The sequence below is a fragment of the Euwallacea fornicatus genome, chromosome 37 (genome assembly GCF_040115645.1).
Source record: "Euwallacea fornicatus isolate EFF26 chromosome 37, ASM4011564v1, whole genome shotgun sequence".
Taxonomy (NCBI): Eukaryota; Metazoa; Arthropoda; class Insecta; order Coleoptera; family Curculionidae; genus Euwallacea; species Euwallacea fornicatus.
In genome coordinates, this window is record NC_089577.1 from 824360 (window position 1) to 848843 (window position 24484).

The 24484-nt window shown below is 40.0% G+C and overlaps 6 protein-coding genes across 11 annotated transcripts in view; 2 read left to right on the plus strand and 4 right to left on the minus strand.

The window, feature by feature from the left end:
- The window catches only part of LOC136349399 (kalirin-like), a 37845-nt gene extending 37689 nt beyond the window's left edge, over positions 1 to 156 (minus strand). Inside the window, 1 exon segment of the mRNA XM_066300924.1 lies at positions 24 to 156. Coding sequence (XP_066157021.1) covers positions 24 to 153 — 130 coding nt within the window. The 5' untranslated portion in view covers positions 154 to 156.
- A 3654-nt stretch (positions 157 to 3810) lies between these two features.
- Positions 3811 to 4799, plus strand: MED20 (Mediator complex subunit 20). The gene has a single exon (XM_066300927.1). The coding sequence runs from the start codon at positions 4078 to 4080 to the stop codon at positions 4711 to 4713; it is 636 nt and encodes a 211-aa protein (XP_066157024.1). The 5' UTR covers positions 3811 to 4077; the 3' UTR covers positions 4714 to 4799.
- Positions 4750 to 7185, minus strand: LOC136349400 (b(0,+)-type amino acid transporter 1-like). Its single transcript, XM_066300926.1, has 9 exons — positions 7053 to 7185; positions 6747 to 6944; positions 6559 to 6695; positions 6364 to 6505; positions 6185 to 6310; positions 5985 to 6129; positions 5417 to 5644; positions 4934 to 5352; positions 4750 to 4878 (listed from the first exon to the last, which is right to left on the minus strand). The coding sequence occupies exons 1-9, from the start codon at positions 7057 to 7059 to the stop codon at positions 4820 to 4822; spliced, it is 1461 nt and encodes a 486-aa protein (XP_066157023.1). The 5' UTR covers positions 7060 to 7185; the 3' UTR covers positions 4750 to 4819.
- Positions 7186 to 8335: 1150 nt separating this feature from the next.
- Positions 8336 to 9279, minus strand: LOC136349402 (rRNA 2'-O-methyltransferase fibrillarin-like). Of its 4 annotated transcripts, none has more exons than XM_066300931.1 (5): positions 9122 to 9279; positions 8909 to 9065; positions 8787 to 8852; positions 8639 to 8732; positions 8336 to 8486 (listed from the first exon to the last, which is right to left on the minus strand). In XM_066300931.1, the coding sequence occupies exons 1-5, from the start codon at positions 9221 to 9223 to the stop codon at positions 8474 to 8476; spliced, it is 432 nt and encodes a 143-aa protein (XP_066157028.1). In that variant the 5' UTR covers positions 9224 to 9279; the 3' UTR covers positions 8336 to 8473. The 4 variants fall into 4 exon arrangements, with proteins under 4 accessions (XP_066157028.1, XP_066157026.1, XP_066157027.1 ...); XM_066300929.1 differs by having other exon boundaries at positions 8787 to 8855; XM_066300930.1 differs by having other exon boundaries at positions 8906 to 9065.
- Positions 9280 to 10935: 1656 nt separating this feature from the next.
- RhoGAP15B (RhoGAP_ARAP and RA_ARAPs domain-containing protein RhoGAP15B) lies at positions 10936 to 22186 on the minus strand. Of its 3 annotated transcripts, XM_066300986.1 has the most exons (19): positions 22081 to 22186; positions 19490 to 19789; positions 17689 to 18516; positions 17337 to 17637; positions 16918 to 17074; positions 16662 to 16837; positions 16351 to 16544; positions 15872 to 15994; positions 15701 to 15813; positions 15528 to 15651; positions 15218 to 15430; positions 14886 to 15073; positions 14693 to 14833; positions 14472 to 14585; positions 14283 to 14417; positions 13996 to 14217; positions 11313 to 13939; positions 11118 to 11262; positions 10936 to 11057 (listed from the first exon to the last, which is right to left on the minus strand). In XM_066300986.1, exons 2-17 carry the CDS (start codon positions 19740 to 19742, stop codon positions 13673 to 13675), a joined length of 3549 nt encoding a protein of 1182 aa, XP_066157083.1. In that variant the 5' UTR covers positions 19743 to 19789; positions 22081 to 22186; the 3' UTR covers positions 10936 to 11057; positions 11118 to 11262; positions 11313 to 13672. The 3 variants fall into 3 exon arrangements, with proteins under 3 accessions (XP_066157083.1, XP_066157084.1, XP_066157085.1); XM_066300987.1 differs by lacking the exon at positions 22081 to 22186 and having other exon boundaries at positions 10936 to 11054; positions 19490 to 20123; XM_066300988.1 differs by lacking the exons at positions 19490 to 19789; positions 22081 to 22186 and adding an exon at positions 19004 to 19455.
- Spg7 (Paraplegin) lies at positions 20925 to 24318 on the plus strand. The gene is made up of 11 exons (XM_066300989.1): positions 20925 to 21364; positions 21472 to 21643; positions 21693 to 21820; positions 21872 to 22009; positions 22063 to 22290; positions 22344 to 22533; positions 22589 to 22715; positions 22881 to 23231; positions 23288 to 23627; positions 23678 to 23989; positions 24043 to 24318. The coding sequence occupies exons 1-11, from the start codon at positions 21197 to 21199 to the stop codon at positions 24226 to 24228; spliced, it is 2340 nt and encodes a 779-aa protein (XP_066157086.1). The 5' UTR covers positions 20925 to 21196; the 3' UTR covers positions 24229 to 24318.
- The last annotated feature ends 166 nt before the right edge of the window (positions 24319 to 24484 follow it).

Consider the following 24484-nt stretch of genomic DNA (forward strand, 5'->3'; position numbering starts at 1 on the left):
GAGCACGACCACATGAGAATTACCTAGAGATTTCCTCTTCTTGCTTTTGGAAAAGGACCCTTGGTAGTGCCAGCTGTGAGGCCGTCGTTTGGGGGTACCGGCGCCGTTTTGGGGCGTTCGGGAGCCCCCTGGGGAACCGCCGGCCATGGCCATGCCGATTTGTCAACTCTGCAGTCTCTGATGACGTCAGGAGATAGAGCATACTTTTAGGACTCGGTATGAGAAGAAGATTCGGGTGAGTTTTATCTTTTTTATATATTGGCGACGGTGATGGCACGCCGCTGATGACATACCAATCAAACTGTATATTAATTAGCCGTCCGGCCGCGTCAGCAATCTGTTGCTGGCAACACTGAATACATCTTGTTTTCAGTTTCAAACTGAGAACAACATACTTTCAGTTTTTTATTGTTTTATCAGGGAGGGAGATATTTGGGGGGTTTGTGACGCCAAAAGTGGCTGCACATAACTGCAAAGGAATCGCGGCAGTTTCTCGCCGGGCACACAATTTTTTTTTTTTTTTTTAATTTTTTTTTTAAGAAAAAAAAACACAGCAGCCGGTCTTCTTTGATTCTCACTCGCAACTAACCTAGAATAGAACTTTACCCCCTCGGGTGACGTCACAGAGTGGAAATTCGCGTTGCTCTGTGCCAACTCTGTGGCCAGTTCGCTATCGGGGTTGGGGAATGCTTCGGGAGAAGGGGGAGGGGGCGGGGGGGGGGGGGGGGGTTTAATTGCAGCCAAGTCTCGCAAGGTTTGACCTTTAGCGGGAGATTTGCAGCTTTACAAAATTTGCCATGGGCATAATATATGCGAATGTGGTTAATATACTGCCGTGTGTCGTCGTTAAAGCGAAACTCCCAATTTCTCGAAACGATCACCGATTTATTTGCGAAACGCAGCAGCAGAAGGAGAAATTGCGATGGTACCCTCTTGTTAATTAATTTGAACGAAAGGAATTCGCTACAGTACGTAAGTCGTGGTTTACCTAGGCCGCATGCGAGTCCGTTTGTCGTGCTGCACATTTTCGTGAATCGATAATTTTTTTTTTTCCCCTAGAGTTTCCGCGCACTTTCCTCTGCGCCGCCCGCACTGAAACAATATTTCTGTGCCGTAACACTTTCACGCATAAGGCGATTGTCTTATTTCATCAACTCCACACAATAAGGCCGACAATCCGGTCATTGTTAAACAATTCCATTCAACTGTTTCGCGGTTTACCAGTCTTTTGAACCTGCCGATTTGCGTCGTACCGGCGCAGTTTTTGCGGGCTATTTTCGAGCCGAGACGCCGACGCTAGTTTTCACAGCGCCGCTTGTTTATTTTATTTTATTTTGGCCTAATTTTACACTTCTCCGCCTTTTACCTGGAAGCCACGTTCCCGCATTGCTCGCAGGAATTAGAGAAAACGTCTAGGAACAATGTAAAAGAGCAAGTAGGTTTTCGGCATTCGGCTTTCGTACGGCGATTCTTCTCGGGGAGGTTCCCGATCACTTGGGACAAACGTAAATCTCGAGGGGTTACTCGGGGGGGGGGGGGGGCTCCTTAACGCATTCCTGCAATTAACCTTCCATTCGTTTTTACATGTTCCAGCGCACGCTGGTGGGGATTAACGCTCCCAACTTTCGTATTTGACCCCCTGGAGTCAAGAACGGCCGAGGATTATAACTTCGCGGCAGGAAGAGTTATCGAAGTTCCGTTTTCGCAACTTCGCCACAGTGTGACATACCTTTGTACGAGTATTTTTCGATGGTTTGTGGTACAGGACTCCAACAACGTTTGATTCGCTGAAGCGGAACCAGGCAAATAGTGCGAGAACTGCAACGAAACCCCCCCGTAAGATAGTCATCGACGAGATTCTACGCCGCTGGCCGGGCGATTCAAGCCAAATGCTCATTGAAGAAGAACGCTAGATGGTTTTTATATAATCAGCACAATTAAGATGTTATGCTCATTTTTCGGATTGCTCGAATATGTGCGCTAATTGCGGAAATTGTCAGTTTGAAGGAGGAAGCGTATCGGCTATTTCAGGACAACTCCCGTTCGCTTCCTGGATTTGAGAAACTCGAAACTCCGATATCTCCGATCTGTTTACACGTTCTCGGAACTTTACAACACGAAAATATCGATCCCGCAGTATTTTATGACACAGCTCATTGCCAAGAAACCCAGTTAATTCCCATAAATATTTGTCCCGAGGCGGTTTTATAAGGTGACAGGCCGAATAGTTTACTTTTAAGTAACGTGGCATCAGAATACAACATGCGCATTGAACCGACAAATTTCGAGGAAAATCAGTGTCATGTTTGTCTCGCTCTTTGGATTAATTAAGATCATCTTAGGGCCCCATACGCAGGGAATACCAACGACCGATCCGCGTTTAAACAAATCAAATAATGAGCATGCAGTGCATGTCTTTTCAATACCTTTCCAAGGACAGAAATCGTAACACTCAAGGCTAATTGGAATTCAGGGGATGACGATACGGTGTGACGACATGAGGCCGGTAATAAGGGTCCTCTGTCATATATGTGACTCAGATATTCGACGATAAGGTCAGGTGGTAAATACGTGATCAGTTTTGCACGTTGGAAATCTCTATGGAAAGTTGTTTCTTTGCGTACGATTTAAAAACCACGATCTGTGATGGGTTTGAACAATCACCAGATTCAAACATGATATGATATCTCATTTAGAGGCGATGCAACGCTTCAAAGTCCTACCAAAGCGTTTGGGAACAAAGGGTTAATGCCGACCAACCTCTATAACCATTAAAATCAACTCCGTATACGTGTATTATTAAGCTGTATTGTATAAATTAATAAATGAGGGTTGGGGGGTGAATAAGTTAAAGGTTCTGGAGGTGGCTCTATGGTGTTTTTATAAATAAAAACGAATCAATATATTTTCGTGAATCGTTTATTTAAAGGCGAGCCGCGTTCCTGCTCAAACTACGGGCCCAAAGACCTAGAAAAACCTCAAAAGACCCGCTACCGAGGCTGAATTAAAGACCCCCTGAATAAAACAACAAAAACACTGCGAGATTACCTGGAATCCGCGGCGTTCTTTTTGATTATTCCGCCCAAAACTTACACTACAGTTTTATTGTCACCATTTTAGACGCATTTTCATTGAAAATTTGACTTAAAACTAGCTAAAAACCGAAGAAAAACGCGCAAATGACCGACGTTTCGTCCATGTTAACGAGAAATTGTTCGGAACTGACATCAACCATGCCACAAGAAATTCCTTTCCTAGCGGCCACTTAAACGGCGCATGATCCGGAAACGTGACAAAGAAAGACCCTACATCTAGATTAGGTGATGAATTACGCGATTTTAATGTTTTTGTGAGTTTTTTTTGAGAATTATCCACGGGGCAAAATTAACGTAAAAGCCAAAAATAACCCCGAAATTTGTTTTAATTGATTTTAGCGCCAAAGGCCAGATTTAAATCTGTGATGACGGTTATGAATTACGACATCTGCCGGCGGTGACCCAAAGTTCAAAAGCGACATTACAGGACTTCGAATTTAGAATTTTCGGGTTCTTGCTTAAGGATTTATCCGTCCGTAAAGACTCTTCTAAACATAAAATACGCATTATATCAGCAAAATGGGAGGAAATTTTAGTAATTGTCAAATTTTCGGGCTTGCTACCCTTGCACGCCATCTATAGGCGGCAGTCGCAAGTTACATAAAACTCTTTGCGGCACACGATTAATTCACATTTCAGTGACCAATTAGAAAATTACCTTTCGCCGCACAGGCCCGTCCTTAAGCCCCAAAAAATCTCGTTTAAGCACCAATTAACGTAATGCTCAAATATTTAATGTAACATAATACAATAAAGAAATAATTTTTTTAAATATTTTCTAACATCACTAAATTTTTCACTCAGATATAAAAAATTCCGCAATGGCACTAATAAGTGTTGAAACATGTTTCCCGAATCCAAAACGTACGTCACGGTCCTGGCTTATTTATGACATGAGGAACTTTGAGGTTATGTGCTACAGCACAATTTTTGTTTATATTTTCCGAACATTTTCTTAATGTGAAATCCCCAATAACCGGCAATGGGTGTTACCGTGCTCACTCAATTCCCCATAGACAATCGCACGGGGCCTCAAACTGTGGAAATCCTCAACAAACGTATAGTGGCCCTTGGCGCCACCCCCCAGGGCCAGTTCCTCGTAGACTGTGAAACCTATATCTCAGTGCCCGCCCTGGGTCACCAGAGAACCGTTCATGTGCTGCACAACTCCGAGCAACCTGCCACTGTCTTTTCTCTGCTGGATACAGGCTCCAAGATCATCCCCCTCGCCACCGATGGGCTGTTTGATTTGCTCATGATGAAAATGAACAGCTTTTATCAGTCAAAAAAGCAGACTAAAGCAGAATCTAAAGGACCAAGATATGAGATAGGAGACTTTTGTGTGAAGCTGGGCACAGTGACAGTGAGTAGCAATTTCAAGGGGGTTCTCGTGGAAGTGGAGTACAAGCCATGTGTTGTGCCGGCCATGTGCTGGGAGTTAATGGTGGAGTTCATGCAAGGGTTTTTGGGGTCTTCAGCGCCCACCACCCCACCTCCGTTTTTGCAGAATCGCATGCAGGACATTTATTCACCCATTGATACCATTCAGCAGTATTTGGAACATTTTACAAACTTTAGAAAGGCACAAGCCCCACAGATGATGATGCGGCCCCAATAGGTTGCTTTGTATTGTATGTATGTGTGTGTGAGTAAGTAATTTTTGTAAATATTTATTAAAAAAGCTTTATTACAAAATAAATTTAAGGCCTTGCATTATTGCTGTATCAAGCAACCTGTGGAGGCGCAGCCTCAAACACCATCTGCATCCCATATGTCACCTTATCTGAAACAATTAACTCCAAATTAACCTAAATCAAAACTTGCAACCTTAAACTCACTCATAATACTCTTGGGTTGATGTCTTTTATTGATACACAGATAGTATACTGGAACTCCGGCAACTGTGAAGATCAATGCAAACAGATACATAGGGTCTGGGTCAGTCAGAATAGGTATAGCACTAAGATAAATCGCCACTAGAAGAATAAATATGGGTATCAATAAGGGCACTTTATAAGGCCGTTGAATATCTGGCTTTGTGCGTCTCAAAATCAGCAACGAGACCATGGCAGTGCCGTAAAACATCCATATAAGGAAGCTTGCAAACTCTATTAGTTGCACTATATCTCCACTAGCTATGAAGAGGAAGGCTATGAGGCCTTGGAAGACCACTGCAGGGGAAGGGGTCAACTTCTTGTAGTGGACATAAGAAAATGCTTCCAACATAAAACCATCTTGTCCTGCTACATAGCAAAGCCTATAATTGAGAATGATACTTGGATTTATAATTAGTTTATGACACAGTGGTAATGGTCATATACCTGGTGACTCCAAATTGGATGCTCAAGGCGCATCCAAAGGTGCTAAGAGCTACCCCCAGAGGGATGATGAAGGCAAAGGGCCCTAAAACGCGCTCTCCAAAGGTCACAGCCACTGCATGCGAGTTCATCATTTCAGGGATAGAAAGGACGGTCATGTAGGCCACGTTCATGAACACATAGAGGCCAGTCACTATGGGAACGCTGATCAGTATGCTTCTGGGGATGTTTCTGTGAAAGAAATCCTATATAGTGGTGCTTTCAAGATTACGAAAGAAGTTACTAAATCGCCATTTGTATTGAAACGTCACACAAAAATTGATTATTTCAAATTAAGATTTATTTTCACATAGGTAAAAGGAAGATATTTGTTTGTCATCTTGGTAATTTGATGACATGGATTGCCGCGCACCTAGTCATTTTTTTTTTCATTTTAAAACGGAGGTCATATTTGCTTTTCCATCTTGTTATTTCAAATCAACACCTTGCTGTTTCAATACCGTAAACTATAATCGCTTCTGGGATTTCTCAAAATGACGATCTCAATTGAAATATTGTTAACAATAGCTACTTTTCTGGATTTTTGATCTCCTCTGTGACAGTGGTAACAGCAGACCATCCATCATAAGCCCAGAGACCACTGTAGAAAGCTAGAGCAACATCTTTGGGGGCAAAGCTGGTTCCTTCAAAGCCTTTGGCCAAGTTCTTTGTGTTCCCTTCAAGTGACAACTACCTTAATACTAATCAGACTGGTGAGACACCTATACTCACCGATTGAGAGCTCATATATTCCCCCGATTATTACCACGAGACATGCAAGGACCTTAAAAACCCCAAATATATTCTGCACCTTCACGTACAATTTCACACTGCTCGCGTTAATATAAGTGATAATTCCTACAAGAGAAAATTGAACATTTAAGAGAGTTTTGCCTATAAAGACTCATCACCTAAAGCTACTAGAGCCACAGCTTTGGTGACGTGATTTCCGCTTTCGGGATCCTGCACGCAGAGTAGATCCATTATCGGTTGACTTAGGTACTCCGAAAAAGTAAGCACTATGACTGCCACTTCTGCCGGCCTTATTATGAGCTGTTTGATGAGTCATAAAATTGGAGTCGATTTAGGGACGTCTATAGACATACCACCATAAGCCAAGAGTAAAGAAAAGCGGGGAGGCGACCCCAGAAGTTATGTAAAGGCCCAAAGGAGTCCATAAAGTAGGCATATTCGGCACCCGAACGGGGAATCACCGTTCCTAATTCCGCGAAAGCTAAGGCACCTGTGAATGAATGGTTTTCAACCAGATTTTTAGGCGTATGCATAAACTCACCTAAAAGAGAGACAAGTCCGCATATGACCCAAACAACAACACACATGCCCACTGAGCCGCTGTACTTAAGGGCAGGCGCTGGGGAGACAAAAATGCCAGATCCGATCATTACGGCCAAAATGAGGTTGATAGCGGAAAATAGCCCCAATTCCCGTTTAAGTCCCACACCATTTTGGGGGTTCACTTCGGTCGGTTCACCTAAAAAAAGAAATTATTCAATTGCAGCGTCGCCATCTGTGGTTGCGCAATTTGAGGCTGCGTTAGTAGCTCCATCTGGTTTTTTATTTCAAAATTTTCTGGACTTACTCATCATGACGAAATTTTTCACAGTCTCTTTTCAAACGGCCTTAAAAAGAGGGAAATGGTCGTCACTATCATCATTGACCAACTGGCTCCGGAAAGATGATAAGGCACACCAAAAAGTGCGATAACTCAGAGCAATTTTCAAATAGAATGAGAATGTTACCAAATTAAGATTGCTCTTAATGACATAATAAATATACTGGATGTTCTCATGGCAATGAGCTAAATCAAATTTTCGTTTCTGCCATAGACACGTCTTTATAATCCTATTAACGTAATGGAGCATTTCCTCGCCTGTATCGAGATCTGACCGACATTTGGCAATACCAACAAATGGTAAACTAGGGACAGATTGAAGAGGCCCAAGCCATTGACTACAACCTATAAGAAAAAATATATATATATATATATATATGTAAGAGAGTTTGAAACATTGCTGCATTATGGAGGGATACCACCTACTCGTATTTTAATTGAATAAACGGTTTATTTTCTGTTAAAAATAATTGAAGTTTAAAATTCTTCACGTTTACATAGAATTAGGCGAAATGGGCATGAACTAAGTATAAAATGCTTCTGTCCATTTATTTCACGTGTTGGCTTTGATTTACATTTCAAACCAAAGCTTAGTTTTTTTATTTTTCTTATTTACTATTTTCAATTATTTGCCTCATTTCGTGACTGTGCCCAACTCGATTCTCTTCCTATCGGACTCGGTTGCCAATTTCCATTTTGCAATTTAATTAATTACTTTACTGCTTCTGCGCAAACGCTAAAAATTCCAAAATTACTGGCGGACGGTCAAAATAATACGACGGCAAGGAAAAATGTGACTGTAAGCATTTGGTCCATTACCATAGGGCTACTTCACGTTGTTACCAGTTTATGAATTACCATAAGCAATTATTTGTTTATTTTTAAAAATTTGTGCACAACGAGCATTATTGTTTAGTAATCGGGGGGCAAACAATATCGAGTACGAAGTAAACAAGATCGTTCGATAACATTAGTTTTAATTAAATGGCAAATAGTTACTTGAACTTTCATCATGCCTCCTGCGTCCAAGCGCCATTAGCTCTGCCGACCGTAGGGCACATTTTTCCCTTCACACTGACGATCGTGTAGCGAGCGATTCCTCTATAACAAATTCAGGTCAACTCGTATTGATTGCTCTAAATTTGCCTAACACAGGAGCAAAGAAGTTATTTTCAATTTAACGCCATCTTTTGACGTTAACGTCTAGTGCAGTAATGCCCGCTAGATGGTGCCATACATCATACAGCGCGTAAGATATTAGATTTTAAATATATTTAAAATAATAGTGTTATATTACAAATTTTTACAGAAAGTATTCTTCACAGATGCGGTTGTTTCTTTAAAGTAGTGTTAAGGTCCTGATCCAGGTTCGAGCTCATGTCGGGGGTTTATTTGCGTCCACTATAATAGAAGAAAATCATGTATTTTTTTTTAAATCAAGATATAGATGTTCTCGTTTAGACAGGATTTTTTTTTAAGTCTGATATCTTGTTAAAGTAAATAATATTGTACAATAATATACAGGGTGATTGAAAAAAAAAATTAGAACTTACTATCCTCCAGCTTTGGCGCTGGCTGTCGCGGTAGCACTCGCGTATCCACCTCGTCCGCCACCACCAAAACCGCCTCCTCCGTGGTGGCCATTTCCTTGAGAACAAACTTCTCATCCACTCATTTAATCATTGTAGCAAATTATCTTACCTCCAAAACCTCCGCCTCGAGAATTTCCTGCATAACCTCCTCCTCCTAGACCCCTACCACCGCCGCCTCCTAATATACATGATTTCATTACTGTACATCTTTTCTTTTTAATAACTTACCACCTCCTCCTCCTCCGAAACCTCCGCCTCCTCCAAAACCACCGCCTCCTCCGTAACCACCACCGCCTCCAAATCCGCCACCTCCTCCTAAACCTCCACTTCCATATCCGCCGGGAGACCTTCGGTCTCTTACGACTGCAACTGGCTCTACCAAAAGCACCTATATTTCCGATTTTTTTTTTGTTCATAAGTATAGTAGTGAATGAAGGATCTCACCTGGACTTCTCCGGCGGGTTGCTGCTCTTCAGGGATGCTGGGAGCGGCGTCAATGGTCCATAGCGCCAAAGCGACAAAAACGAGCACCTTTAGATAGAACATCTTCAATGATCTGATTTTCTGGTAGCTTCGCCGGTTATTTTATATGTTCTCTTCTGTTTCGACATTCGGTTTATCATTGTTCGGGAAATTAATCATTCCGTTAGTCAGGGGTTGCGGCTACCTCCATTTTCCCTCCACAAAAAGTCCTTTTTGTCTTAAAATTGTTAAGGAAATGGAACGTTCAGCGAATTCCAATGAGGGTTGAGTCGAATTTGTGCTTCAGAAGACTCACGCAGAAGGATTAAATGGAGTGTTGATTTGATGTTGCTCTTGGACTAATAATTTTTATATTATTTACCTATATACGAATACATCAGAGATATATTTATATTGCATAAGAAGGTCCATGCAGAGTAGATCCAAGGCCACGACAAACCACGGTAAAAACTAGTGTTGAATAAACATTTACAGAATTTTTTGTTAATAAAATTTTTACTTCACCTTTTAGATGTCTGATTTTATGTTTTTTTTTTTTTTTAAATGTAAAATTCTATTTTTAACAATCTGGTAGTACCTCACATATATATATATATATATGTATGTATAGTATATTAAAAAATATAACTTTAAATTCTTTAAATTGTACCAATATTTTTTTCGCATGGTATAATTTTGCACTGTGGATCTCTACGCTACTGATTTATCAATTTCGAGTACTAGTTAAGTGAATGGCGTCATCCTATCGTTAAAATTTTCAAAAAGACCTCTACGGTCATGAATATAAATATATAGTCGTTTATATTGCATTTTTGCCAAATTTATACTCATTTTTCTCACAAATTCATCGGTTCATTTTGAATTTCAATGCGCCATTGAATGTAATTTTAAAAGACGTTTAATTTGAAATGTTGTTCGATCCATGTTTCAATTTTTCAAAATTGGGCATTTCATGTTATTGGTAACGTAAGTAACATTTAAAAAAATAGACGAACTCCAAGGGTTAGTATTTTTTTTGTCCTATTTAAAGCTGCTTTTGAATTTTGAAAAAATGACAATTTTTTAAAAACTGTCAATCCAGAGCCGTACGGTATAACCAATCTGACAGCGTCTCTGCGGTCTACGCCACTGTTCCCACGGTGGAATATTTTTTCCAGTCACTTGTGCAAAAATTCGAATCTTATGTGGCTGGATTGGTGTAATGCAATTTATAAGATCATCTTTTACTGAATTTTTTTGAAAAGCGGCGCAAACTGGCTATTTAAAGGCAAAATATGAAAAATTATGTCGCCAATGCTCGTGGGGTGGGTCTACGCCACTGAATTTTAACCTAGTCGCCACTTCTGTATTTCGGAACTCAAACGGTCAAATTTTGGATTGTTAGCAGACTTAATTGTGTACATTTTGAGGCATAAATTCTTTCAGAAAAAGACCCGTGATGTGGGGAAGCCCTATTCGTACTCGCAACGCTCTACGAAAAATGTGCTAAGAACCACTAACAATGCTCACTTTTATCAACGGTTATGTATAGTTCTCGTTACCGATTAGCAGATATGAACATTCAGCGTTCCCATGGTGTTAAATTAACGTCATGCTAATAATCTATGAATATTAAAATTTAAGGAAAAAATCCTGCTATATGAGAATTTTTAAATATTTTATGCAAATAAACAACGGTTATTAGTATAAATTCAATTATAAGATTCGAGATTTTGTGGATGATTTAATGTGACTAGACTTGAACGGGTTTTCAGGTTTTTAAATCAATAATAAAATTTCAATGATATACCACTTTATTCAATTCATTTCTCAGCAAAATTTATTCGTTCTCATGTATTATTTCATTTGCCGCATCCTCCGCAAACCCTATGGCCGCCGCGCCCTCGGCCTCCACCTCCTGAAACGGCGAAAAAACTCCGTGAACGTTCACCCATCTTTTTTTTACATCCATACTGACCTCCAAAACCTCCCCCGAATCCTCCTCCGAATCCGCCGCCTCCCCCGAAACCTCCGCCACCTCCGAAACCGCCTCCTCCGCCGAAACCTCCTCCTCTTCCTCCACGGGGCTCTGGCGACCTCTTACTCCTGGAGAGGTCGCTCGTCTGAAACTAACACTTGCAATATCCGAATCTATCACTAAAATTATTGTTACCCCTTCTGGTATTGGTTGCATTTCTTCTTTGATCAGCCCCAAATCTCCGCTAGGGATTGCCGCACCTTCGCCTAAGACAAAGCAAACCAGGCAAAATGCCAAGGCGATACCAAGGAGTTTCGCAACCATTTTGATTCTACGTACTGCCTGCTTCCACCCTATGTACAACTGCCTTATATTGTTATATTATGTGTATTTAGTGACGTTACGATGCGGTTAATTTCGCAGAGTTAATTATTTTTTATGCAAAATAGTTACGAATGAGGTAAAGTACCTTTTCGCCTAGAAAAATAAATTTGTTGGTTTATTGCAATACAGGGTGGAGTGTTTTTTACAAGGTGACATGCTAGGGTTTTATAGTGGCGTCATCTATTTTATACTCGTTACATCACCTTGTAAATCACAATGTTATAAGGGTATTTCTATGTTTCTAGAAATTAATTATGTAAATAATACTTGAATTTTATTATTGCTAATTGGGCGCCATTACATATAATCCCATTAAATAAAGCTAACCACCGCTAAAGAGCAATTACAACGTTTCTTGGTAATTGTTACTCGAGCCAGAAATAAAAATAGTAATCCCCCGCAGTAATTGTTATGGGAAAACGAGCGTGTTTGTTCCTGGTCCTCGAAGAGCTCGTTAGGTTCGTTTAGGACGAGGCACCTCCAAAATTGCCTAAAAACCAATTCATGGATTGCGTCTAAAATTGCTTTGCTCCCTTAAAATTTCACTGGTCCACTTCTTGAAATCGCCCTAAGATGAGCTTAAAATGCTGAAAATCCTAGAAATGGCAATATGTGGAAAATTTCATTTCAAGTTTTCCACACTTTTCCAGAATTCTATATCGTAATCACAGCCTTGCACTGGTTTTTAGACGGTTTGAATGTCTTTTTTTTAACATTTTAAAAGATCTGGAAACTGCACATACCAGACGCTCTCCGTAGCGGCTACTCAAGGAACATCAATTTCCTAAAGTGCCGGAATTACACTTTTGAGGTGTAAATGCGAAGAAAATCACATTATTTATTTTGAATGGCCCCTTTATTGATTTTCCCAATGGTTCATTTGGGAATTGTGATGATTTCGACGGTAGTTTGGTTTTAGTTTTGACCCACCGTCCGTGGGCAAATCGATATAGAAAATTGGATTTTAAAGAGTGTTTTCGCACTTTTGACCAATACACATCTTGACCTTTAGCGATTAAGTTGTGGCATTAATATTGTAAAAATGTTGACGTCACTTATCGCATTGCAATAATGCACCTTGCGCTAAATAACTATTCTTTGAGCCTCCTCCTAATTTCAATCTATAGAACCAACAATAAACTTTATCCATCCAGTTTACAACAAGTATTATCTCCCAAACATTTATATCTCGTTAAATAAGTTTTTGCGCACTTTTTTTTCCTGTATCTTTGACTTTCGCAATTTCAAGTGGTCGATTTCGTAGAACCACTCTTTGATTGAACATTACCATAATTATAATTCACGAAAACAAAACTTCTGAACGCAATTCGCCGTGGGTCAATGTCGTCATTTTGAGTGGTTATTGAAGGTCAATTTGATTAAAAAAAAAAAAAACGGTTCAATGTTAAAATTTCTTGTATTGTTGTATAAATTGAGTTATGCGACACTATGTGTAGTACATAAAATATTTACGTAATTTAGAGAAAAATATATTTTTTTCATCTATTGTTGAGCCCTATTTTGTATCACATATTTGTTTGGTAAAGAAGGCACGAATCAACAAGTCAAACCTTTCCTTGTATAACATTCTTAGATATTTCTTAAAAATACACCATTTTGGCCACTTTAAACTGGACAGACTTTTTTCTAATTCGGGCAAATGCGGCCCTAAAATATGGCGGTAAAGTAGCATAAGAAGATGGCGCCCGAAAATCTTTTTTTTTCTACCCAGATTTCCTCGCGATCTGCGTCCAAATAATTGAGTATAATTTTGCTGCTGAATACAAACGCCAAACTCTCACAATAATGTCCAGTAAATTACTCATCGCAATTGCTTAAAAAATAAAATATAAAAATTACATAAAATAAAGTATCTGTAAAGTTAGAGCTAAAAGGCAAATATTACCTACAAAAATAACATCACATTAATTTCAGGATCCTTGTTGGTAAGACCAGATCTGTCCGTGCATATGGAAAAATGTGATGAACGACTACGTATTTTGTTTTCAGCTAGATAAACTATCATAATTTCCGCACATAATTAAATACGTCTTAAGTAATTCTCTGTAAAGAGGAGATTAGGCAAGAATCGGCAACGATGCAAAAAACAACTATAAAAATTTCATGATTATGTCAATTTTTGCGACGTTACCAAAACAGTCAGTTTTTTCTTAAAATGTGACCAACCGAGGCGGCGGTGTTAGATTATTCGGATAACGAGCTGACAACATAGTGCGCAACCAATTGGTTCGCACTTCCGCGTCGCTCCAAACTACCACGTTACCGAAATATGGACTTGCGCGAGTACGATTCGGGTTGTGCCCGTTGAGGAGGAAGGTGGCCGTCCATCTTGACTGTGGCATGCGCTTCTGCTCATGTCCCAAGTACCAGGTAATTTCCTCTATGCGCCACGAGTGCTGATACTGGTTAACGTCGCTCTTAGATATAATAGAAAAGTTTCACAATTAGTCATTAGTATTGAAGCAGGCCTTACGGAATGTTTGTCTTTGAAGACGGTCAAGCTGCCCTGCGTGAACTGGAACATGAACGGTTTGAACAGCCGCGATTTGCTGTCCGCAAACTTCAGTTCTCCGGACAGAGTGGCTGGTTTGCCTCCCATGTACTCTGTGTATTTGGACAAGTTGACACAGGTCAGATAATTGTCTTTGCGGTCGCACTCGTCCCAGTAGCTCCATCTTAGCACCACGTCCAACACCTTCAGAAGACAATTGACACACGTCAATATCTTCTTCCTTCGACACTTGATATCGCATTGCTTACCTTTTCGGTGTGATGTAGAGGTCGAGTGAGCCTGTCGCCGAGTACCGTCTCCTCGAGTATGATTTTGTGCACGGGAGTGTTGATGGTCTCGCTAATTTCAAGGCACACCTCGTAAGCTGTTCGCTGGGGTCCAATCTAAGTCAAGATAATTTTCGTAATAGCGGTCAAGATAGGCTTAGTCCATATTACCCCGAGGTTGAGGGCCTTTCCGTGTTTGTTGAAAATGTAAATCCACACCCGAAGATCTCCGGCGATTTTCTGATTTACCGCTCCTTGCGGACTTTGCGTGCATTTTTTTAGTACCTTATTTAGTATATTATCAATTCATAACAGAGCACTACAAAATGGAGGTAGTTCTCGACAGCCCCCATCTTAAATTACAATAGACGATCGATGACAAATGAACGTACCGTTAACATCATTTTTTCTCTTTCCAACTCGCCCGGATCTTCCGGAAAGATGGATCTGTAGTACTTGATTAGCTGACAGACCACTTCAGCGTCCTGCACGTGCAACGCCCCATTGCTCTTATTCATCTTTTCGTCTTTGTCCTGCAAGTTTGCATGTTACGTATCTAATGTTTATGTCCTTGTATAAACATACCTCATAATGTACCAAAGTAGGCCCCCATATCGACGCCAGATTCTCGACGGTCATTAAATTCTTGGCGCTCTGATTACTAATAAAATGCAGATGGCCCAACAATTTTCGAGCGGTTTTGTACGATACGGGCGGTAGTTGATCCAGAGCTGCTTTGAACATGCGGACTTTCTCGTCTTTCACGTTGTGCTCTGGAAGTGGTGAGAAGAAAAACAATTCACCCAAACATTCGGAAATACAGAAGACGGCACAGTGTGGGATTTGAGAGAACTGTTGCAGATATTTTTTAAATTTTAGTTACTTGGAAAAAAGGAGAAAATCTAAAAACCACTTACTAGTCACTTCGTACAAGTATTGCCTATGATCGCAGCCGAATAGGGGTTCTGGAAATTCCCTAAAAAACCTCTTTAAGGCGGTACCGACCTCATACTCAGAGTACGCATTACGGGTCAATTGAACGGCGAACGCGTCCTTTCGGAATTTGGACAAAAGATCCGAAATCGAAGATCCAGTTCCCGCTTTCCGGTAAATGCCCTCCGACATACTCCCTGAAAACATTCAAGATTGAAACGTGTCAAGTTTATTTGACAGTTCTCAAAAGTATGATATCGAGTTGAACAAAATTTGTCAAAAAATATCGCTTACCGTGCACGTAAATGAAATTGATGCACTTCTCCACAATGACGGGAATGTCGTTTTTAGTGAGTTGCTGCTGGTCAATGTTGGCGCCGTTGTTGTGGGCCTCCAATTTGAGTATGTGGTGCCACACCTGGAAATTTCGGCTTTAAATTGAATCAAAAACGGCATTAAAATGGTGCCTTGGTTTCCCTTGAGGTCCACATGCGCAAATAAAGAACCAAATCCTGACAATCGACCAACATGTTTGGGCCTCGGTCGTTGGTTTTCGGGTTCTTGTCCGAATCTTGAAAACCTGGTCAAAGAAGGGTTTCTCTCTAAACGTTCAATTAACTTTAAAATTCAACACAAACCTTGCAGCCCCACAGACCGCGCTTTACGCAAATCCATGATCTTTACCGAGTGCTTGTCGATCGCATAATGCAGCTCCCGCTCACTGAGGATTATCCAGGCACCCGCCCACTCCCCGCTGACACCTGTAGAAACACCAAAAACTATTTTCCGAGAAACTTTTAAATCGAGATATTTTTCCATTTAAATTAACTACTTGAATAGCCACTGAATTTTTGGCCGTAAGCAGCTGAAACTATTTTTTTATAAATAGAAAGAAATAATCACTCGTTTTTTCGCAGAAGACATAGGCGTGCGAGGCTCCGCTTTATATAGTTACGTTGTGCTATATGAAAAACCCCAGATTTTCTTTGCAATTAAAAAGATTTAACTGTTCTTTATTAGGAGAAGAAATATACTCAATTTTTATTGAAAACAGGGGCATGCGACGATTACGATGAAGTCGTTTTTTTTTTTGAAAAAATATCTTGAAATTAAGTACCTTCTCTGACGTAAGCCCAGCCCATCCGAATGAAATTGGTAGTGAGTCGCGATTTGAAGCGTTGCGTGAGCATTTCAGCCAAAGATTGCAGCCAGTAACGTCTCTCCGAAACGTTCCGAGATCCGTAAATATGCCCGCCCCTGCTTTTGCCCGTGATATTCAATTCAAAACAATGCAGATCGTCATTGTCGTATCTAAAAAAAAACCTTTTAAATATACTTTTTATTCCTCCATTTGCGAGTTTCTTTTGTATTAGTAATGCATTTTTATACAGTTAATTTCAAAGTTTTTGTTGCCGGTCATTCACTTACTTGTACTTGTATTTGGCATCCTGAAGAACCTGTATACTCAATATGTTAGAGGCGGCGATGTGCTCCCTTAAATGTTGACAAGTGTTGTCGGAATAACAGAACAAATCGGAATTTTCTAGAACGCACCACCTTCCGCTGTACTCGCCGAAAAGGTCCTCGACGGGCCCTCCTTGCACCTAAATAGCGTTGAAGTAGGAGAAAATGAAATTCAGTAAAATTCGCAACTGTTTTTTTTGGAAAATGAAATGATAGTGACCTTATAGAGCATGCCCTTTTTATTCACAAACTTCCGCCCTCCTAATTGCGGGCGCTGCAGCACCAAATTCTCGTTACTTTTGTTGCTTTTAAACACCTCTGGAGCCTTGTCGAAGACCTGTTTTAGCCAGTTCTTTTTCGGCTCTACAATCGGCCCTCTGCAAACAGAGATAGTATTTTCGATCGCCTTTGGTCCGATAATGATTCTTCGAATTTAGGTGACAATAAACGCAAAGAAAACATCACCGTTTCCAGGGAAAATGGGAGCAACCGATACTACGATATTGATAAAAACACTTTTTTGGTATTTTTTTTGTTTTTCAAATTTTACGGTTAATAAATGAGCAGAATGTTTTGAATTAAACGTTTTTTGATCATTTTTGACTTTCTCAGTTAAAAAATTGTGATGGCAAAAATTACCTAGAGGCCGTCACATTGTCGTCAGTAAACCAACTAGTCCGGGACTTTACATTCCCAACTTGCGGCGGCTTTTCATCCTCTTTTTTGGTCTCCTCATGCAGTGTCCCCTCCTCCTCTGGCAAGGAATCGAACCTCAATGGAGGAGTTGGCGGGTTCAGGAAGTCCTCCCCGCCCTCCGATTCATTGCTAACGCTCCAATCCGCATCGTCGAATGTATACGCTTCGGAAATGTTGCCGTAGAGATCGCCCTGTAGCAGCTCTTCCAGTAGGTTCATTTCGGAGAATTCCGTGGCGCTGGTGTCTAAACAAAACGGTTACGTTTGGATTTTTTTTTAAGTCTTGAGTGCTTTACCTAACGCATCTGTACTCAAAGGGTCGAACTGCATTATGACGCTCTTGGAGGCTCTAATTTTCTCCGCCGGACGCTCGAATCTCTTCAGAGATATTTGGTGGTTCTCGTAGATAGAGTTTTGGTGACTTTCAGATGACACATTGGACTCAGGTCTCTGAACGCTGGTACCTTGGTTCACGTCAATTTTATCTGGTATTAATACTGCATTGTTTATTCTATCAACACTATTGCTAGTTAAGTCAGAGCGGCTACGTTTTTCTATGTTACTATAAATATTGTCCTGTGTATGGGCAGTCGCTAAATCGACACTGTCATAAAAGGACCATGAAGCGGACCTGGATAAATTCATGTTCTCTTCGACGTTACTTTCAGTATTATCAATACAACCATCAGAGTCACTGTTATATGGTGCTGCAGGAAAGACACTTTCATATTCCTCAGGCCTCTTTATATTAACACCACTGGAATTGCTGCTGGATGGTACAGGGGACGAACTAGAGGGAGCGTCGTATAAACTTACATCAGGCAATGGGGGCGGAGGGTGCTGTGGCGGGGGCAAGTTCAAGGATTCATTTGAGGAACCTTCAGAGCCCAGCTCATTTTCGACATTGCTGTAAATGCTGTTCGTGCGGCTTAAAGGAGACTCAAAGCTAATGTTTTTAAACATTTCAACGTCTAGATGATCTTGGCCCTTGTCCTTCTCTTTCACAGGTTTTCGCGTTACATCTTGTGATACCAAGCTAAACTTGCGCGTTATGCGTCGCATGCTTTGGCGGGTACCTTCAATTACTGCTTTTTTTCGGTGTTGAACCAACTGTCCCAAATCGCCTACAAATCGTTTATATAATAGAAATATTAAGATATGAGAATGAGAGTTGAGAATGTTCCTTTGGAAGTTGGGAATTTTATTATGGTTTCGATGTAGAGGAACAGAGAATTTTGCAAGGCATTCCTTCAAAACGCTTCGACATATGCCAATGATTTTTAAGAGATATTTTTTTGTAAATGTCGTTTGAGAACAGAAAACATTTTTTTTTTGTTTCATACAAGGCAGAGACATGCATGCAAAACTGACGCTTTTCCATCTCTACCTGATACCAGAGTTAATATAATATATTTCACTTTTAATATAAATAATTGAGTTTTCTTGACAATGGTGAATACGCATTTTTATAATAGATGTTTTAGTGAGTCAGCTTTGCACAGACAGAAATCATCAAAGGATGATTTCACACGATGTAATTAACAAAATCAATCAGTTTATTAAAAGCCTTGTAATTCCATTTCAACACACTTATCAAAGTCAAATATTTACCTAGAAATTGCCTATAAGCAAATGGCAAAAATATTCAGTTAACAACACCTAAATTGCACACAATTATTTTACCTTCTGACCAACTCCCATTACTAACAGTTAAGTACCCAGTTGGCTAATAAATGAGTGATTCATTGGTGCATATTGCAGAATGATCAAAAACAAAGAGGATATTATATGGTATATTGAATTTCCTTGAAGGTCTAAACGAAAACAGGAAATTAGGGATGAAACATGCTCCAGCTGAGTATGGTCAAAGATGTCACTGAAGATATAGGATTATTAATGGATCAACAAGAGTAAGTAACTGAAAGGGTCCACCAGACAGTTTAAGGACTTAAATTTGATTTAATAAATTTTAATTAAATGGGGTTGTACAATCTGGTTATTGTTCAAACATGATAGTGTGATCTAGATTCTTGGTAATGTTTAAATCAATATTTAACATGTATTGAAACATGACCCAATTCAGCAAAACTTTCTTACCAGCAATTTGCTTGGAAGCATTGGTAACCCTTCTTGAAAAAGTATTAACTTGTTCTCCTTTGTCACCCCCTATTTTTCCACTTGAATTCTTCTCGATGCTGGTTTCGACTATGTCAATTTCAGTCGATTCTGTCCTGTGGGTTTTCTCATTTTCATTCGTAGCAGTTTGCACACTCCTGCTGCTTCCTGCGTTCCTACGGGGAGTGGGAACAGGCTTTTTGCTCTCCCTGGGCGCTGGTACTGGTTTTTCCATTATGTCTTTGGTCACTCACCATTTAGAACGATTGTTTACTAAACACTCTGTTGCAATTCAAACAAAGAAAAGATGCAGATAACATAACTGTTGTTTATATAAGACAAGGTTATTTATCTAAGTATTATAATTTTTAATAAAAAATTAGTAGGATGAGCAACCTTGCATAGGAGATTTGAAAGATTAATTTAAGTATTTTGCGCTTGTTTTCGAGATAGAAGTACGATTAAATAGTTGAGTAAACATTAATGGAATTAATCTTCGTATGACGCATTCAGCACAATCACTGCTCTTATCATATGTATCATACTGTTTATAGAAATGTTTTACAATTAATCTAATTAATTATTATTATTTAAATAAACAAATGTCTATCTGGTATGACAGTGACAACGTCAGAATAACAAACATAAAGTACTTTCTTCTTGTGTTTTGGAGTTAGTTGACATTGCTCTTAATACTCTAGTAGTGCCAGTAAACAATATAAATAACGAGCTTACATATAATAGGACTACCGTGACGTCCATGACAGGACTCTAGTACCCGCTTTGTATAAGTTTTTATTTTGACTACTGTTTTCAACGAACATTTTCATGTTTTATCGTCGTTTTCCCTTCAAATTTCAGTTTTTCATTGACTTGGTTCAGTCATTTATTTGCATCATTCATCTTTAGGATTTGATAATGTGCTTAAAATGTGATTTGGACTCTGCACCATATTATTCAGTAATATTTTTTTTTCAGGAATGTACAGTTTTGGTAAAAACTTGGCAAAGAAACAGGCGTTGGTTTGAAAGAAAGATACAGAATAAAGTTTTAATTCTTTATTTGCAACAGGAGTCTGTACCTTAACTACTGAAATTAGCTGCATCAAACATTTCAAATAAAAATTAGGAGAGCAGAAACATAAAAGAGTTTTTTCTCTGCTATTGACACTTTTAGTTGGCAAAACGAAATTGTCGCAAAATCGAAACTTGTTATTAGGACAACAGGAGAAAGAGGTATTTGTTTCCTTCCTCCTGATACTTTTTTTAATGAAGAGAGATTTGTGCTATTTGTAACTCAAATTTCATGATAAACAAGGCAAATAACTGAAGCAACAGTTATTTTTAATTAGGAAACACTTAAACGGATTTTTTAATTAACAACTATATAGTAATTAGTAAGAAAATAAACGAAAATTAATCCCGAATTTTAACAATAAATGGCGGACACTGTAGAATGACCCAAATTATCACCAAGAGATGCCGCTGATCGTTTATTAGTGTTAATTTTGCTATCCTCCTCTAACGTGAGGCTATAAATAAGGATAGTAATGTGATCCTGGTCTGTCCACACACAAATGAGAGGTCCAAACTATCTACTATCAATAAGTGACAGCACAATAAAATATAACCCCACATTTAATTACAATTTTTTTAAGTTGAGTTACCGCAATGAAAATCAAATTTAAAAATGTATAGATGTTTAAAAAGCGGCATTTTGCCTTTGAAATTGATTTTGGGCAACTCGGGCTTCAGTTTGAAGGCCTCGGGTTGTGTTTCGCAGGTTCCACTGATTAGCAGTAAAGGCATAAAACGAGGACTTCATTCGAGGGCACCGTCAAACGTAATCTTTCGAAAGGTATTTCGGAGTTTTAGACTGATTTACAATATCTCAAATTAACGGCATAGTTTTGCTCGATTTCTTTTGTGGGAAATATACTAGAAATTTTCTCTTGTCTTTATTAGCATCTAAAAATAATAAATAAAGAATATGCAGCTGTCTGTGCATTGCTGCAGCGCTCGAGCCTTATCGACGTCTCTCACCTGCATTCATACCTTGTTTCGACGAAGTGCTTCAGCACCTCTGCCTCTAGGAGGCAAAAAGAAGGCCCCAAACTTCCAGACTCAAATAGGCCAGGTACGTACCCTTCAGCACAAGCATTTAATCGCTACCCAACAATTTTCAGACAAAGATGATGATGACGGCAAAGATAAACTATCAACTTTAGTAGCTAAAGCATTGATTTGGATGTTGACTGCCTATATGTTTATTGCTATTATTTCCTTAATGTTTCCTAGTACTAATCAACCAGAAGTGAGTTGATGTAATTTTTATTGTGAATTTGCATGAATGTTAGTTATATAGGTGGTTCGATATGTGTCCTGGAACGAATTTCTTTATCAAATGCTTGCAAAAGGGGAAGTGGAGCAGATTATTGTGAGACCAGATATTGATATAGTTACAATAATCTTACATGAAGGTGCTATAATTAAGGGCAAAAAGGTAGCGTCGAGAAAGTTGTGATAATCCTAGATTAATAGTATTTTCTGCAATAGTCAGATATTCGAACTTACCACATGAACATAGCAGATGTGGAGAAATTTGAGAAGAAGCTCAGGGAAGCAGAGCGTAGGTTGGGAATCAAAGATGGGGTTCCTGTAACATATGAAAGGGGTACTGATTCAGCTGGAAAGCTGCTCACATCCTTGGTATTTGTAGGACTTCTCATCTGGTACCTAGCCAAAAATAAGGCCATCAGAGCTCCCCTCAATATGGACGTCTTTGTTAGTACCACCAAATTCTGCTTTAGCAATCTCTCTTAATAGTCATTCACTAGAGTCAAATGACGAGGGCACAATTCACCCTCGTGGATCCCCTCATAGGGCAGGGTAAGGGGGTACACTTCAAAGATGTGGCGGGACTCAGAGAGGCCAAACAGGAGATTAACGAATTTGTGGATTATTTGAAGCGACCAGAGCATTACCGCTCCCTAGGGGCTAAAGTGCCTAAAGGTGCTCTTTTATTGGGTACGTTTTGGTTTAATTAGACTTACCAAAAAAAAAACTAAAAATGACGTTGCAGGGCCGCCCGGCTGCGGCAAAACACTTTTGGCAAAGGCGGTGGCCACTGAGGCTAATGTGCCGTTTTTGTCCATGAACGGGTCGGAGTTTATCGAAATGATTGGGGGCTTGGGGGCTGCGAGGGTCAGGTGAGTAAGTGTTTGTATAAAACAATGGAGGGAGGGAGTAATAAAAGGCTTAAAGAATATACTGTACAATCACACCTATTCACTAATTGTCGAGAAAATTGCTATAAAAGACCGATTGTTTCAATTGATGTTTCAACGTAAAAAATGTTTAAATTCGTTTTGCAGAAACCTATTTAAAGAGGCCCGAAAACGAGCCCCTTGCATAATTTACATCGACGAAATTGACGCGGTGGGACGCAAACGGAGCGGGACTTTGGGCTCGGGCGCAAGTGGTGAGAGCGAGCAAACCCTGAATCAACTTTTGGTGGAGATGGATGGCATGGCCAGCAAAGAGAACGTCATCATGTTGGCATCAACCAACAGGGCGGACATCTTGGATAAAGCCTTATTGAGACCCGGCAGATTCGACAGACACATCCTCATCGACTACCCCGACCTTATTGAACGCAACGAAATATTTCAGTTGCATCTCAAGGGAATTGCCTTGGAACAACCTCCAGACACCTATTCCAAAAGGTTATTAATACTTAAACCAAATTGCAGATCACTGTAATTCTTTATTGATGACGCAGGTTGGCATTTCTAACCCCGGGTTTCAGTGGAGCAGATATTGCCAATGTGTGCAACGAAGCTGCCTTACACGCGGCTCGTTTGAAGCAGCACAAAGTCACTGGAAACGATCTGGAATATGCGGTGGAGCGATTGGTAGGAGGCACTGAAAAGAGGTCTCACTCAATGTCCCCACAGGAGAAAAGAGTGGTGGCTTATCACGAGTCTGGACACGCCCTAGTTGGGTGGATGCTCAAGCATACTGACGCTCTTTTGAAGGTCACCATAGTTCCCAGAACCAATTTGGCTTTAGGTTTCGCCCAGTATGTGCCCAAGGACCAAAAATTACACTCTAGGGAGGAGGTGGGTTCCTTTGGTTATTATTTGTTTGTTGCGTAACAATTTCTTTACAGCTGTTCGACAAAATGTGCATGGCGCTCGGGGGAAGAGCGGCCGAGGCGCTAGTGTTCAATCGCATCACCACTGGTGCTCAAAACGATCTGGACAAGGTCACTAAAATGGCCTATGCCAACGTCAAGGAGTATGGCATGAATGAGAATGTGGGATTGGTTAGTTTCCCCGAGGAGGAGATCAAGGAACTAGGGAGAAGGCCTTATAGCAAGAAGTTTGCCAATTTAATTGATTTGGAGGCGCGCCGCTTGGTGGCCCTGGCTTATCAACATACTGAGGAAGTCCTGAATAAGAACCGAGATAAACTAGAGCTGGTAGAGTACTGCTATTATTAAAAAATAATACAAAATCTATTGAACTTGTCTAGCTCGCAGAAAACTTGCTCAAAAAGGAAACTCTGAACTACGATGACGTGGAGCGCTTATTCGGTCCCCCTCCATTTGGCAAGAAAAAACTTATAGACCCCGCGGAATTTGAGGAAACCATCAGGAAAGAATCGGGAGATAGCAAGGAAACTATTACAGAAGCAACCGCCAATATGGCCCTAACATGATTCCGATGTCGTTACTTATATAACTTACGTAGATAATTGTTAATATGTTATTGTATATAACACGTTTTTAATATATTATTGTACATAACATCTTTGCTACGCCTATGATTTCAAGCGCCTTCCCTCTTACTCATCGTTTGTTTTACCTGAACAATAGTACCTGTGTTCGGGAGGAGACGAGCCGAAAATGATTTCATTCAACACCGTTATTTCAAAAGGGTCAATTAGGCACTTCCTGTCTTCAAAAGACTGCTCA